The sequence below is a fragment of the Xyrauchen texanus genome, chromosome 26 (genome assembly GCF_025860055.1).
Source record: "Xyrauchen texanus isolate HMW12.3.18 chromosome 26, RBS_HiC_50CHRs, whole genome shotgun sequence".
Lineage (NCBI taxonomy): Eukaryota > Metazoa > Chordata > Actinopteri > Cypriniformes > Catostomidae > Xyrauchen > Xyrauchen texanus.
The window spans coordinates 18,140,480-18,158,308 of record NC_068301.1 but is presented as its reverse complement, the minus strand read 5'-3'; the positions used below and the strand labels follow the sequence as shown (position 1 = coordinate 18,158,308).

General features: G+C 38.4%; 1 protein-coding gene across 1 annotated transcript in view; it reads right to left on the bottom strand.

Annotated features, from left to right (window-relative positions):
• Positions 1 to 17,829, bottom strand: part of LOC127619831 (electrogenic aspartate/glutamate antiporter SLC25A13, mitochondrial-like) — a 53,643-nt gene that overhangs the window by 6,064 nt on the left and 29,750 nt on the right. Inside the window, 5 exon segments of the mRNA XM_052092845.1 lie at positions 3,716 to 3,854; positions 9,409 to 9,549; positions 14,253 to 14,333; positions 15,280 to 15,332; positions 17,541 to 17,699. Of these exon segments, the coding sequence (XP_051948805.1) occupies positions 3,716 to 3,854; positions 9,409 to 9,549; positions 14,253 to 14,333; positions 15,280 to 15,332; positions 17,541 to 17,699 (573 nt within the window).

The following is a 17,829-nucleotide window of genomic DNA, read 5'->3' as shown; positions in this document are numbered from 1 at the left end:
CATATTTTCTTTCATGACATCCTATAAAGCAAAAAAAAGAGTGTTGTGTCACTCTAAAATTTTGTTTACATTCCACATATGTAAACTCTATTTACCCACCTGAATGCGGAAGTGTTCCACATTTCACCTGTTTTCAATTTCCGGTCTCCAGTGTTTTCACCCGCATTGCCATTTATTCTTAGTGGGTAAAGAATTTGTAGAAGTTGTCATAAAACTTGTAGGTCGAGTCGAGAAGTTTTTTTTTAGTTTTTTTTTTGACAGTGCCTCACCTGAGTAGATGACATGAAGCCATGGTCTGAGGTTAGTTACGTTCTAGTTGTTATGACAGACAACAACTGCATGTTGAGCATGAAATACATTTTTAATCCAAATAACACTTAAATGGTTGTTGTTCGCTGTCTGAATCGCTCGTTTTGGTTAGTTTTACATTGCATCTCGAGACCAGAAACAGAAAACAGGCAATTAGAATCATTAATGGAACCGCCTAGTGTTTGCTCAGGTAAACTGTGGTTGAAGACTACTCCAGAGATGCCAACTTATTGGAGGAGGAATAGGCAAATTTTATTGAACCATACAGAATGTTGGGGCGCTGCTTCTAATTCTTTTCATTTGCGGAGTAAAGTGAGTAACATAAAACGAGAGCTTTTCTGGCATATTTTTGGATATGTACACATAGCAAAAACAGCAATTACCAACTTTGTTGCCATGCTCACGCTTCCTCAGAATGTGACGACTGACACTCTTCGCATGCGCAAAAGTTATGTTCAAAATACCAGCAATGCATAAGCAAATGTATATATTTGTGTTTACATGCACAATGAGTACATGTAAAAATACTCATTGAAAATCTGTCTAAAACCCCCTGTCATAGCTCTTAGATCTTATTCAAACTTGCATATTTGATGTCAAATGCTATTGGTTCTCCCATGTAATTGTTTTGAATTGAACACAAGCGTGAATGAGATTTGAGCATCCAGGTCTCATGACAAGTCGTAATAATAGTATGACCTGGCATGTAAAAGAAATTACGACTTTCACTCCTATAGAGAAAAAAAAAAAACAGCAAACCAAAACATAACCATAAAGTCTAACCCTATATCTATGATATTAACAGGAAAAGAACTTTCATGGAAGAAAGAAAATGTCAGGGTTTGGAACAAGACAAGGGAAAGATATTACAGGTTACCGAGATACAGGAGTCATTTGTATTACAATAATACACATGGAAACAAACAAAACAAACAAAAATAGGTTTAGTCGTAACCGATGCCAGTGAAATTTCAACGTTTTCGATACCACAGCAAAAATATGATAATATTGTCATGTGCGATTGAACACACTCCTTTAGCCTATTTAAAGTTAAATTTCAATGTAAATATTAAAATAATATTATTATAGAAATATTATTAAAAGAAATGCATGCTTCCTCAATTACGTATACATTGCTTAAGTTTTGAAAATAGGGCCCCACTGAAATCTGTTTTATTTTTTTCCCAAATCCTTTGTTTCTGTTTTTTAACGATTTCTTCCAGAATTCCATGTTTTAAAGTTTAATTTAATTATCACAATGTGTCTAATCAAAGTAATTCTTAAAACTTTAAACAAGTTAAAAATAGAACAATTACTTTTCAACATATCCTTGCATTTAACAAAATTTGAATTAGTAAAACAGCACTCTTGAGACATAGTGCTTAATTTTTTATAATTATTATTATTTATAAATCATTACTTATTATTATTAATATTACTACAGTAAATTTTACATTTTACTATACAGTTTTAATATATTTCTGCTGCAATTTCTTCAATGTTAGGTGTATAGCTTTTATTTTGAATCGTGCTTTAATTTTGATGTATTGTTTTGACTGAGACTTCACTTCTTCTGACAGTTTGCTACATTGCCCAAAGTGATTTTAAAGCACAAATTCTGTCATTTAATTCAATAAATATATGGTCAACATGTGCTGTGCACTTCACAGTGGATTCGTGCTCTTGCTTTTGTCTCATACAGCTTGAATAATTCTAAATGTCTGTGGAGTTTCTAGTGTACGAGCGGTATTCCTCACACATTCATTTAAAGCACATAGCTCATGCTGACTAAGATTGCAGACTTCTACGGTTTAATAAATCACACAAGATCATATCAAGATTTTTTTCAAATGAGTGTGTGAGCATTTGAAACAGTCGTGTGTTAGTCAGACGGACTGAGTAGGTGCTCGATTCTACCAGAACTGAAGAAAAACTGGTAATGTGGTCAATTTTAGTACTGACTTGGTAACAACGTTCTTGTGCTTTTGACAACACTAATGGAATGAGCAGCCAAATTTGTTCACTGATGTGTCCTTGTGTTGAATTGGAGGATGGCTTCAATTTAATGCCCGTTTGTATCAATAGGAAATTCTGTTTGTTGATTGGCTGGTCTCTATAGGAATAAAAGTTTCATATGAGCTACTGTAAGTCGATTCATATCATATGATTTTGCCATCTCGTATGAATTATTACGAGTTGTCATGATAATATGTTGTGAGAGCTGCGGCGGAGAGCAAGATTTATAGTAGATAAACATTTTAATTTTAATCTATTCCTCATAGAAAGCTATCATTTGGCTTCAGATGACTTGGAATATTGTGCATGGGTCATGTGGTCTACATTTTTTTTGTTTTTTTTGGGAGCTTGACAGCCCTTTGGTAACTGTTTGCTTTCATTGTATGAAAAAAAGAGCAACCTGGACTATTCTACTAATCATCTCTTTTTGTGTTCCACAGAAGAAAGAAAATCAAACCGTTTTGGAACAACACAAGGGTGAGCAAATAAAGACAGTATTTTTTTAATGGTCTCTTCCTTTAACTAATGCAAGTCTAAATTAATCTTTACACCCATTCTTTAGAATCAAGCAGAAGTAGGGGAAACGCCAACTGTATGTTGGTTGATGCCACAGAAGTCTGCCTCACCAATAATGGCACACAAATGGAGCGTGTAATTAAATTTCCCGGCCTGAATGTAAATCACTAATTGGCTTAAAGCTTGAATTGCTGATAAATGGCAATTTATATGATACATGCCATAAGAACATAACTAACCATAAAAAACTTGCTTTAAACCATCTGACAGGGATGACATATACTACATTTTGGAATGCTAAGCTCTGTTTGACCATGTATGGCTTTTCCATCTTGTATCACACCAAAGTTCGAGTCTAGAAGCAGTAAATCCAATGTAGCCATCAGGCAAAAAGGATTAGAAATAAATATTAATTCTCTTTGACTTACATTCCAAACCATACTGGCTTGGCTACAAACGTTGCCTTTAAAATTATGTTTTCTTTAAGATGAACCACAAGAGTCAAATATTAAAAAACAACATCAGATCTGGATCATATTTTATATGTGACGAGGAAAGAGAGACTTGTAAAAATATTGAAAGTCAGATCTTGGATGTTTTGGCCTGATCATGTCAGTATTGTAAGATCTGTTTATTGCTTCTGCTGCAGTATGGCTACTTTGGGACGTTGTGATTTTTTTCTCCTTTTAACACTCATAGCTCAAAGCACAAACTTCCAACCCCTATATACAGTATTAACAGTGGAAAATATCCGACCCTTGGCAGGCGCACCGCACTTCAAAACACAGCCTAAATCACTGAGCACTCTAATTACGGCCAACCACAATGGAGCCAGCGGTGGCAGGCAGCTACCGGAGAGTACGTGGTGGCTTACCCGCCAGCGCCCCTGCCAGTAAAAGCCTGCCAGGTCCCACTCGCCCCTCCTCGTCAGTCAGAGCTGCCTTGGTGTGAGCGTAACAGGGGAAATAGATGGCTGAGAAAGGGATGTCTCTCAGGAAACAGGCTTTTGCACCCTGAGGGAGGAAGATGGACATGTTTAACCAGAGGATTTATCCAATATGAAAATATATTGAGAGGCACAGTGGGGTTCAATAGTCAAAGCCAACTCTTGAAAATGCATCTATTTTGAATTTATGAAATGTGAAAATCCTGATGATCCATGTTACCAAAGCATGATTGAAAATCCTAAAACTTCCGATTTATTTTAAGGTTTCAATTAGATTTTGAATAACAGATTTTCAATGTGGACTCTTTTAAGCCCCACTTTATTTTATAAAGTATCCCTGTATAAAACACATTTTGGAGTGTTTAAGTTCACAAACCACAGAAACATTGTAGTTTTGTGAGGTATTCTGGGAGATTGGTTTATGGTGTGTTAATGTCAGCTCTTTGGAATTAGTGTGTGTGTGTGTGTGTGTGTGTGTGTGTTTGTGTGAGTGTGAGAGAGAGAAAGTATGTGTCTGTCTGTTTCAATGTCTGTTTTGTGCCTCAAAGAGTTTGTGACCATGTCTTTTTCTTGGATGGAAAATGGAAGAAAAGCAACAGCGCAAAATGCGCCACAGACTACTGCAGTGTCTGTCACCGTAAACAAAGCCATACCTTCAACGAGATTCAGTTTCCTTGTCTCCAGCTTGCTGGCGAGCCACCAGCAGGCGAGAAACAGGGAGATTTTCCTCTCAACAGAACGCTTTAAAGCCCTGCTGAAGTGCGCTTTAGACAGGCTTCATTAAACTCGCAAGGTTAATCTCCAGCATGTACACAGGTAGCACAGATAGCCAAGGTATCTTTTTCCTGAAGAGATCTTTGTGTACCTTTCTCTCTCTGCTATAGGCCAGGCCAGACTGCCTGCTGCAAAAGCATATAAAAATCTGCCCTGCTTCAAAAAGGTCAGGCTTGGCTCATCTGCTTTGGCAAATCCAAGTGTGCTGGAAGTGGGGGCTGTTAATGCAGCTCAAGGACTGCCGGTGAAGGCAGAAGTAAATATGGAACATCTGGATCCACTGGCTCTCTTTGTGCAAGATAAATTCACAACATGGCAGGTTCACAGGTGCAAGTGCATGTGTATTATGGTTGCCTGCCTGCACACTAGAGTTTGCGCTGCGAATCCATTAATATCAATGGGACCTGTGTGTTGCAAAGACAGGAAGAGAAGGGGGAAAAAGCAAGGAAAAGAGAGAACACAAGGGTTTGTGAAAATTAAACCCCATAATGTGACCAGAAGTTGAGAAAACGTCAACATTTTGCTGCAATGCACTCTGACGTAGGGGTTGAACCGACTAGTCGATTAGTCAATCTACAAACTGCATCCATTATGGCCAAATATATTATATATATATATATACACACACACACACACACACACACACACACACACACACACACACACACACACACACACACTCTCTCTCACTTAGCACTTTATTAGGAACACCTGCACACCTACTTATTCGTGCGATTATCTAATCAGCCAAATGTGTGGCAGTAGTACAATGCATAAAATCATGCAGATATGGGTAAGGAGCTTCAGTTAATATTCACATTAAACATCAGAATGGGGGAAAATGTGTTCTCAGTGATTTCAACCATGTTGAAATGTTTGAGTATTTCTGTAACTGCTGATCTCCTGAGATTTTCACACACAACAGTCTCTAGAATTTATTCAGAATGGTGCTAAAATAAAACAAAATATAAATCCAGTGAGTGGCAGTACTGTGGACGGAAACATCTTGTTGATGAGTGAGGTCAACAAAGAATGGCCAGACTGGTTCTATCTGACAGAAAGGCTACGGTAACTCAGATAACCACTCTGTACAATTGTAGTGAGCAGAATAGCATCCCAGAATGCACAACACGTCGCATCTTGAGGCGGATGGGCTACAACAGTAAAAGACCATATAGTGTTCCTAATAAAGTGCTCAGTGAGTGTATATTTGTTTGTTTACATGCAAGCAAAAATTCTTGCAAATCACCCTGAAACTAACTACGAGTCTGTTCCAATACCTAGTGAGCTTTCTTCGTAGGCAACATTTCAAAGCATCATAGGTGCTCCTGATGAGAAGACTCTTCCAAAAGCTAGGTTGCTTAATAATGCTGCCTCATAAGACATCTAATTTTGTCCAAATTTGGAACATATCCTTTGCCGGGAAGACTATCCCAGAAAGAACTGTGATGAGCTAGGTGGAAAAATAAATCCCCCAAAAAGATTGATTATAAAATATCCTTATGATCCATTCAATATCGATACAAATAATTACAAATGATAGAAATCAACTATTTTCCCCAAAGTGTGCCATGTAGGCCTACATTTATGCTCATTGGGGGCAAGAGGCAGTGAGGCAGCTCACTAGAAACAGAGCAACCTATAAAAACAGTGAGTTTTATTTTGCACTGTGTATGACAACGCAATCAACATGAATCTGGAAATAGAATAATGTGCAGTTTGTTTTCACCCCTCACTCTCACATCTCCATCAACAAATCTTTGCATTTGGCAGAAACAGCAAAGACCATAGTCATTTTCATTAGGTAAACACTGACCCTCCTACTAGTCAACTTGTTGACTTTTTTTCTGGACACCTAGTCAACTAGTAGAGTCCTGCAAGCCGAAGTGTGAAGATGATATGAAGCATGCATGAGTGTGTGTGCTATAGCTCTTCATTTTGGAGCATGGGCAGGGAGTGGTGGTGGAGGCCCTGCAGCGGCAGAAGGAGAGAGGCGGGGTAATTAGGCTGACAAAGACAGCTCTGTGCCTGGACCGGACCCTGAGGAGCCAGGCCGTCTGAGAGAAGCAGGCTGCAGCGCGTCTCCTGCACTCAAAGCACATTGTCCGTGTGGCTCAGGAGAGACACAGATGAAGGGGAGGCACCGGATTCTACATTCTTGCACACACACAGGCTGTTGTGTGCCATACCAACCCCCCCACCCCAACCATGACTCTGAAATAAGCGCTCCTTTCCCACGACAGGCTGACAGGTGAGCCCTGGAGACTTACCTGCCTCAGCCAGACGACAGGAGCGCACATTTTTTCCTGTGACCAGCCACCTGAATTACTGATAAATCAAGTACATTCTACTGTAATCTAGTGACATTGAAACTGCACTTGAGGTAGTAACACTTAAACAATTTGAGGAAATAAAGGGCAGGGCTTGATGAAGAACATTTAACCTTAGTGTCAGAGCAATGGCATGGTTGCACACATGCTCTGACATATTGAGTGTGGACGATGTTAGTTCAAATCCAGCTTGTGTCTTAATATACACTATACTGAACAACTTTGAGATGAAATGGAACACAGGCTGCAAGTCAGGCCCAACATCACCCAACATCAGTGCATGAACTCACTGATGACCTGAATGGGAGCAAATTCCTGCAGCCATATTCAAACATCAGTTGGAAAGCCTTCCCCAAAGAGTGGAAGCTGTTATAGCATCAAAGAGAGGATCAACTCAATTAAATGTTCAACAAGCACATATGGATGTGGTGTTCAGGTGTCCACATACTTTTGGCAAATGTAGTGTTTCATGAGATGCATGGAAAAAAATATTGTACATAAAGCATTTCCTGAAGATTTTTTGTTCAGAAAATACAGAAGCATTGTGTATTATTGTGCATTATTCTGGAGGTTTGGCTTCAATCTCCCTTCTATTCCTGTTCATAAAAGAGCTAAAATGTCCCAACATTTATTTTTTAGAAAGTTTTTATTACAGCACAGAACAATCCTCAATGTCTACATGTAATTAGCACCAAACAAAACATCTACACAGAGGTAAATATGGGAAGATCTTATCGGTTTCTCTCCAGCTGAACGTAAAAATCAGTGAACACAGCCGCTGGATGAGATACGACCAAATGCCATTATGGCAATCCCCACAATGTTGTTTACACCAAAACACTCACTCTCCACAACATCCTACGCTCAAAGCCTCAGGAATGCAGCTCTGCATCCCTCTCAGATGCATTAAGCAGCAGCAGTCTAAAGTGAGATGTTCTCCTGCAGAGCTGCTGAGCCTCGTTGGGAAACAAGGGACACAAAAGCAGCACTCGGGAGCCGTGGCGCATTCACAGTTCTGAGAGGCTGTGCTACCTGGTCAGATTGCTACAGAAGTCTGCAGGGGGTGGATTGAGGCCTGATGGAGTGTGGGTGGGTGTGTATGAGTCTTGCTGGTACAGTTGAAGAGTATGGAGTATGACTGAAGCACTCTGGGCTAAGAGAGGGAGTGAAGCCACAGGTGGAGGCGCTCGAGAGCTGAAGATGGTAGCCTGGGCTTTTAGTGTGCTACCAGGGGAGTTAGACTCTATTTTGGATGGCTATTTGATGAGAACTTTTATCAAATTGAAATGACACCTTCTAAACAGATTTTGGATGCTTTGTGGTTAGCGACAATGTTCTAGGATGTAAAACTGTAGATTGAATAATGAGTCTGAATCCCAATATGCATACTTATTATTATAAATTGCATATTAGGTTAGGATAATTAAGTGCATCCGCAATGATAATACACTGAAAATAGTATACCAAAGGTGCGCATATGACATACTATTTCTGGTGGATTCTTAAAATTTTCATCTGTGCATGCTTTTTAGGCCAATATTGCCTACACCTCTTGCTTGTTTGTGATAGCTTCCTCACATGTATCCCTTCAGCTATCACAGAAAAGAAAACAGACATATATATAAACTAGAGCTGTACAAATTAATGCTTTAACGCATGCGATTAATTTAATGTTTAACGCGTACGTTTTTCTTAATCAGTTAATATCAGAATAAACACTGGTTGGAAGGGTGGAATCTTTGTAATGTGTCCGCCCGGAGTCATTAAACTTAAGCACACACCACAAACAAACACAGAAGTGATTCAGTGTCAGTGATAAAATTATGGAGTATTTTTCAGTCTATGTAAGGCACATTTTATTTACCACAGAAGCATGTCATGTCTTAAATATCACCAAAATGCAGAATGAGACGTTTTTATCAGCAAGCGCTTTTCATGTGGAGTTCAAAGCGGCACCTGACTCTTCCATTGTAGGTGGCTAGTTCTTTCAATAAGTCAACCTCCCAATTAGACTTTTGAAAAAGTTTAATGTTACTTGAATTGTTGCTATTTTAGTGAATTTCTATCTTTATTCTGTTGAAGTCTTTGCTTGGAAAATGTTAAAGCATTATATTGTTTTGCATTTTGACAGGAAAAGTAGTATATATAATGTCAAATTCAGCACTTTCAAAATCTGAGATTAATCGCGATTAACTACAAAAATTATGTGATAAAAATGTTTTAATCGATTGACAGCACTAATATTATAATGTTAATTATATGTAATTATATAATGTTCCTAAAAGAAATTAACTTATTAACTTTTTTAAGTCAGCAACTGTGGTCTGATTAGAAAATTTTTAAATGCAATGTGGAACACTTCGATTCGGTAACTAATAACTTTGTAATCAGATTAGATATAGAATAGATTGATAGTATGTTATTTCCAATCAGAAACAAAGTATACACTTTTAATGCATAATAAATGTATGCAAACTGGGATTCAGCCAGAGTCTGATTTGAGTAAGTGAGACTTACCTTGTACAGGCCGAAAAAGCCCAGGTCACGGATGACAGAAAGAGCACTGACGCGTGGCCCTGTGGTGATCTCTCCTGCCACCTGCAGACGGATTTTCACGATCTCTAGGTGGTTTGTGAAGATCACCTGTGATCCACCAGCCTGAGGACCAAAAACACATCATAACGGTCTTCAAAAAACTTCACTAATAAACATGTTTGCAGATTATCTGAGGTACCAAGTCAAATGTTACCTTTGTAAGAGTGAATGTATAATGGAGACTTAAAATCAAAAATGAAAAGAGGAAGGTAATGTGATATTATAAAAGGACAATGGTTCACATTCGGTCCTGAGAGACTCTCAGATTGTCACTTTGTAGGGGGAGTAGAAAGAATAGGTTATCCCTGCCTTAGACAGACAGTGTCTGAAACATCACACAGAATTCAGGCCCCTGGGGGTCTCTCAAAAAAACAACCTCATGTCTCCAACCTTGTACTTGTGAGATAGAAAGCCTGTGCAGGTTGGAACAGGTTTCTCTGAGCTCTTTGGAACATTTCGGCTTAAACGTGACAGCATCTGAGGCTGCAACAGAGGCATTTAGACATGTCTCACCAAATAGGCTGGCAGCTCACCACCTCCGTGCCCTATCATTCCCGTTGCTCCTAGTTACTGAGGCTGCATGCAGAAAAACAGAGTGGTGCGATTAGATGTATTCATTTTCCATGAAATTCTTCAGCCCTATTTTCGAACACATAAGGGATTTACTGTGTTTGTTGTTAATGTACTTCCTCCATTCTTCCAGAGATATTAATAAAGGCTTGTGTGCGAGGCTGTCTTACGGTAAATGAGTTTCAAAGAAAAATGTAAAAATCCCATCCAGTAAGTGATACCATATTTAAAAATGAAAGATCACTATCGTTTCGTTGATGGTGCACTTTAAATAGGACTGAGCATAATGACCCATACTTCCCTCCCAGAGGAAATAATAGCACATACATGCAAAAAGGGCTGCCTACCTTTTTAGAGCTCACAGCTATAAGCAACTTAATAGTTATTTATGTGGAAAGTAATCTTTTATGGTTAATTATGGCATCAGGCCCAAGAGCAATCTGTTTTAAACATGTTTTGGCAAGGAGCAATGCATTATGCAGAGGGCCAGGTTTTTAGTCGCATTAATTAGGTACTAATTGGATATTTTAAAAGTTACGCAAAGAGAACAAACAAGCAAAAAGAACAGCAGTTAGAGGGAGACAATAGATCAATCACCTCTGAAGGAGAGGGCAGTTTAAAGAGTGGGAAGGCATGTGCTGCAATGTGACTGCAAGAAATACGATTTGTGTGCAAAGTGAGCCAGCGTTGGCTCGATAATTCAGTGGTAATTACAAGGCAAGTAAATCCCTGGAGGCAATGAGAGCTGTCGGGTGCAGTGTGCGCATGTGTATGTGTTTGGAGGGGGGTATACCTAATACACACTCTACTTGTGAGATGAGCACAACTGAACACCACCTAGAAGAAAGACAAATACTTAAATGCATGCACATCGCCAAGCACCACACATGTACACAAAACACTGCAGTCTTCTAAAAACAATAGCTCAGCACCAGACGCAAACATTAGCCTCACTTCATTAATGCTCGTTTGCGCATTCCTTGCACTTAAATGGGTATTTCACAAGCAGGCTTTCACATAGAAATAAGGAGCACTGTGATAAAAAAAAAGTTTTGCAACAGACTAACAAACCATTACCAAGGCTGAGTGGTCTAAATTACATAGCTATACAACTCGCTCTGCAAATGAACAAAGCATCACAGTATGTGTGCTATGGTTTTCCCCGATCTCAAAGGCACTTTACGTTGGCTAAGAGAGTATTTTAAGTAACCCAGCCCTCAAATGAAGGCCAGCAAGAACCAGATAAGAATCCAGCCAACTGCTCGGTAAGCGAAGCGTGACGTTCTTACCAAACTATCAACTCTTGGCAACTATCAAGGGTCTAATTCAGAAGCTCCAATGTGTGAAGAGAGGAGCTACTAAACATCAAAACCCCTAAAAAATCCTAACCATCTTTTGCCTTTTACCGGTCATTCTCATTTTTGGTTTGTTCTCCTCCACTGTTGGGAAAACTACTTTTAAATTGTAACCTGCTATCCTTCAAGTTACTCAAAATTTAAAGTTAAACAACAGTGATGTTACCTCATATGCCAACCTAAAATGAGCCTACCTGCACTACAAAATGCTTCCAAAAATGAGCCACCTACACTTCAAAATGCTTCCAAAAATTAGCTAACTACACAACGAAATACTACTAAAAGTTAGTTAACTATACTACAAAATGATAACAAAAATGAGCTATCTACACTACAAAATGCTTCCAAAAATAATACCTACACTACAAAATGCTTCCAAAAAATTAGCTTACTACATTACAAAATTCTAACAAAAAGTAGCTAGCTACACTACAAAATACTAGCAAAAATTTGCTAATTACACTACAAAATGCTAACAAAAAGTAGCTAACTACACTATACTAGCAAAAATTTGCTAATTACACTACAAAATGCTAAAAAAAATTACCTAACCATGCTAAAAAATGCTAACAAAAAGTATCTTTCTACACTACAAAATACTAACAAAAAGTAGCAAACTACATTAAAGCTATTTTAGGCTGTAATATGTTTAGACATATTATTAGACATTTAGAAATGTTTAGAATCTTTTTGGGGGGTGCATTTTTCTGGAACAAAAAAAATCCAATCAGGATCTCTACTATGGTTTTAAACTTGAACACAAAACTAATGAAACTAAAAAACACTTGAGACAAAAACAACAGTATTTAACAAAATCTATTTTACAATAAAAAAGGACAAGTAAAATTATGCGCTGGGCCTTTTGTCAACAATTTGGTGATGACCTGTATAATTGGCTGTATGAATCTTTTTTTTAATGAACCACTTAATTTAAATTAACAGAATGAACAAACTGATTCACTAAATCACACCGTTCAAACCAATGAATCATATTGAGTTTTCAATGCTCCGTGTAAGACAGAAAAACCTTCTAGGACAAAATGTTGAATTACTGCCTTAATTTGCTCCGTTAACTGCATGCACAATACAACACAACAAAAGCTGTGATGTAGCTGTTTGTAGCCTTCACTATTTGTTGGCAACTGGAAACCAGATTGTTACTGGAGAAGCTACACTATTTTTAAAACAGCTGAGGTACTGTCACAATACTGAAAAATATTTAAAAGTGATAGTTTACTCAAATTAAAAGCCTGTCATCTTTCACTCTCACCACATTGTTCCAAGCCTGTATGATTTACTTTCTTTCTTTAGTGAAACACAAAAGAAGATGTAAGGCAGAATGTTAGCCTCAGTCCCATACACTTCTTTTGTGTTCCACGGAAGAAAGAAAGCCACATGGGTTTAGAGCAAAATGAGTATGAGTAAATGGAAACAGAATTTTCTTTTTTGGGTAAATTATTCCTTTAACTTACTAGCATTGCTACTATTCTTAGTTAGTTACTCCTCAACACTGCTTTCCTCACACCCTCTTCCCTCAGACAGGAACACTCATGGTGCACAAATCAGCAGTCTAGTCTTTTCCTTCTCAAATCAAATAAATAGATTTGATTTGCCACAGCTGCAGTGTCAATAAACATAGCTTTGAGCGAGTGGCACGTGTGCAGGCGTGAGAAAGACAGCGGATCCTGCCAGACCAAACACCGGGGATTCGGCCGGGATGAAAAGAGCTGTCAGAGAAATCAGACGAGGAAAAACACATCTCTTCACAAGCTGCCATTCTGAGCTGACTTCATCTGCAACCTAGCCGATGTTTCCATGGCCATCTCTTTTCATTAGAGGGCCAACTATCAGCTTGCAGATCTTGTGGGCTAAATGCACTCATGTCGGTATAATCGAGATTTACAATCATCGGAGTGTCTGTGACACTTTTAAATGGAAACCTACACATGTAGAAATGAGGAGGGTGTAGAAACGTTTTAGTGATAGCTGTCACATGAAAAAGGCTCTTTTATGTTGTGGTTCTCAGGGTCCCGGGCTTGGACAGGTCAGTGTTTGACAGCTTATCAATAAAAAACTACACAGCTCGCAGGTAAAGGGGTTGTCTGCTGCTTTTTCATATGCACCATGTGGTCTCAGCCTTATTGTTTGGGGTTTTAAAAACCTTAAAAGGCCAAACAGACTGACCCCAAATAGAAACAGCGATACTAAAATGGATAGTCACATTTCTATAAAAATGAATGACTGCTTTATTATTAAAGGATTAAGCTTTATCCTTTCATTTTAACCTTTTACAATATTCGTTTACTGGGATTTTATTAGGTCAGAGGAACATTTGAAAAGAATAGTTTAATTTAGAAATTACTAAATTTGATATTTAGTATTTCTTTAACATACATTACAGGGGTCTCTAAATAAAATAAAGACCATAAGAACATAATTCACTTTCACACTTCAGTTCAGTCTAGAATAAACTAGAGCATATGGAAACGATGTGTTAATGTCAATCTTACATTTAAGCTTCTAATAAAAGGGTAAGTGATTGTCTTTGCATGCTTGTGAGGAGCAAGTTGAGAACTCACAGCCGTAGGGCCGAAGACTATGATTTACAGGCGAGATGACAGAGGAGAAGTGTTTTATACATGTTTTTAAACACTGATGGGCTGAAGTGTCTTTTTAAGTCACATAACAAAGGAAGAGAAGTGTTCCCTCAGGGCCAGGCTTACACCTCCAAGCCCACTGACATTCAAAACTAAGCACCTTTTGTCGGGATTTCCAAAGGAACTGTTACTATGTGATGTATGGATTATACATTCATCTATCAAAGCAGAAAGCAGTACTCACACATCCGCCAGTCAGGATTTCAGAAGCTAGAGGAACAGTGCCATCTTTTTGCATAGACTTTCCTCTCACAAAGTCGTTCACCTGTGAAAAAAACAAGCTTTTACAACCCATTTTAGCTTAAACTGAACACACAGTGTCTAGGCCTGCACAGATCTGTGAATGCGCGGAAAGCCCAGGATATTTTCACAGAATTCGAACATCAATTATTTACACATTTTACACTGCCTAAGCCCCTAGTATGTTTGTTTATCAAATATTTTGGTTTCATTTTTGGTTAATTCCGCCTGCTGATTGTGGGACTTGCATGCATTGTCTGCGTTGTTTTAGCACCTGATTCAATAAATGAATTAAACAAATCAGGTAACAGCGTAAACATGCCCAAAATATGTGTTTAACACAATTTGTGTGACACAATTCCCCATTTGGAGGTCAGTTCTAAGGTTATGGAGGATGCAACGGACTACTGCAATCTGGTATTCTTTACTGGGACTGTACAGCATCGCTCCACCACTGCGATCCAGGCACACCTCATCTACACCGTCTGGATATATGCCCGATTATAACACTCTTTTCAATAATTTTATAATCATTTGATTAATTACAATGCACACAAACATTGAATAAATAAAATTCTGTTTACCACCTGCTTTCCACAGGAAGTGAGGCACATAGAAAACACCGACGTTGGACGCCTAGTTAAACTGGGTTGCAGTTGGTTGGTGAATACAAAAAAATATGTTAAAATGGTGCAGCTGTTTATTGCTTTCACCCCAAAGTTTAGTACTCTCAGCTTTATTTAACAGAATTTACCATTTTTAATCCATTCATTAGATTTTCCACCACAATCAAAAAGGTAAAATAGTGTGCAGACTGCATATGGGCCTACTGATGTCCAATGCAAGAATGTACACAGCTTTCAAAGGGGATTTTTCTAAAGGCGAGAGACAAACAGAGGGGTGTATTTCTGAGGAGTTAAGGGCTTTGGTTTAAAAAGGCCACGCTGATGTGGTAAAGGCAGAGTACTTACTGTAAGCTTTATAGCTTTCTCGGGAGCCACGCCCAGAAGCTGCGGTACAAGGCCTATAATTAGAAAACAAGTTGATTAGAAAAGACAGGGTGGCGAGGGAAGGGCGACTACTGTAGCAGGCAGGAGAAATTTCCTCAACATAAAATTCAGCAGAACTGCTTCCAATTCCCTATCATCCACACACTAATGAACGCTATTGATGTGGAGAGTTTAAATATTGGAAACTTAATGCTACAAACTCTTTTTCCCTTTAAAAACATGCCTAACCAAAGTTTACCCAGCTCTCAATTACAACAGATTTCTAGCTTAGATAAAAATAAACTAAATAATCTGATTTAAAAATGATGACCCACCCCAAGCAGTAACAAGCAAGCATAGTAATGTGGGTGTACCAGTCCAAATAGGCCACACAGCAAGATGAATACAAACATTTCCTGCATGCATCGCCTACAGAGCAGATTTGTGTTTATATAAAAGCAAAAGAAGTTGAAAACATTGTAAATTTTTTTAATCATCCATCACAGCTCCCATAAACAGTTATTGTTCTTGCATGCTTCTTTGAGGTTGCCAGGATGGTGACATCATCGACTGTTGTCTTTACCAATTTCTTTGTTTTTACTTGTTTGAATTTGCCGGGAAGTCAATAAACAGTCAGTGTGACTTCATCTGAGCTTAGTTCTGTCTTAAATAATACTAGATATGTGTACTGTTGCCCTGCATGTGGGGTTCTGTTGAAGAGCTGAAAAATAACATGTTAATAAAGAATTCCATTCAATCACATGAAAATGTGATTGAATGGAATGCCCAGCCAATGAACTAACACAAGAAAGAAGTCACTAGCTCAGGTCATAGTATAGTTTAAATCAGTGGTTCTCAACTGGTGGGGTCGTGACCCAACAATGGGTCACAGGTCTGTTCTAATAGTCATGGACAGCAGGGAAAAATTAAATGCAAAATACTACTGGTAAATGCAAATAATAAATGAAATGAACAATATACATGCAAAGTTAGGAAAGAAGCTTAAATATCAATCAACTTTTTAAAGGGAACAGGAAATATTCCCATATCTTTGCTGTTGACATCAAAGGTTGTGGAGAAAAAGTGTATGTGCTGACAGGGCACATTTCCAAATAGTCACATTTTTCTTTTCATGCCCTCGCATTAATTTTGAACACTGATTAACTAATCAAAATATCCAAATTCGCATTAAAGTGAAAATAAATATATGGATGAATCTTTTCTGTCAGTGATTGTTTTTCATTTAACCTCTAGAGGCTACTGTTTTACTGTATAACCAAGTTGCTCTAACTAGGTTAACTAGACTTCTCCAGCTCTGCCCACTTTCACAATGATTTTTGCCGACAACAGATCGTTCCAAAAAGCAACTATCGTCACCAATTAATCGGTAAAACTGATAAACGTGTTTGTCTGTGCAGTGAAATGGCTGCAGAGAGCATAAAACCATCGAAATTCAAAAGACATTTAGAAACCAAACAGATTTAAATATTAAAAAAATATATATATTTAGCCATGTCATGTTAATATGTATAGATATTGTTGGATCTATGCAGTTCATAGTAATTTAAATACATTTTAAGAAATGTTTTTGTTTCATCTGGGTCCTGAAGCAAAACCCATTGAGAACAACTGGTATACACAAATGTTCTTTCTAAACTACTTTTTGATCATTAAGGTTTGTACATATTTGTCAGCAAAAGGCCATTCTTTCTTCTTTCTCCATATTTTAAAACTGCTTATCAGTTAACTATTTGGCCCAATTCAAATGTAGTGCTCTCTGTCATTAAGCACCAATATGGCCAGCTAAAACGAGCACAAAAATTTTGTACCATCTCCCTGGTATAATTCTGCACAGGTGATGAAGATCTCAGCCTCTCTTTTGTCAGCTCTATGATTGACAAATACTAGTAGTTAGTTTTCTCAATAGAGGTCACATGCCAATTGCACCTTGCAATTACAATTTGAATCTGTGACCTCACCGAATGCTTTAAAAACTCTAAAAGCAGAGCAGATACTCATTATCTGAGCGGCATTGACTGTGTAGAGCATTCATGCTCTTCATTGTTACGTTTCTGTGCTGGTATGTGCCCTTTCATGCTTTGAACATTGTCCCCTCAAGCAGCAATGGTAGCCTTAATCTCTTCAAAGCAGGTAAGGTCAGAGGGAAGATGACATGCCCCTGGCTTTTATGAAAACGCTCTTTGTCTGTGCTTCCCTTGTGGCCTGGCCGAGCAGGTACTGACCTCTGTAGAGGCCAAAGAAGCCCTCATAGCGAACCACCTTCTTGAAGCAGTCAAAGCTGTTCTTGTACATAAGCTCGTCTATGAAGGAACCCGTAGATCGCTGGTTCTGCATGCGGGTCTTCACCAAGTCGATGGGGTACACGGCAGTGGCGCCCACGGCTATCAAGGTGTCACAGAAGAATTGTTTTGAAACAATTGTAACAGTGAGACCTGGAATAGCAAGGCTGTTAAAGGAGAAGTGAACCAGAAAGTTATAAAAGGGGTTGCGGTGAAGGAAAAATCAAACAAC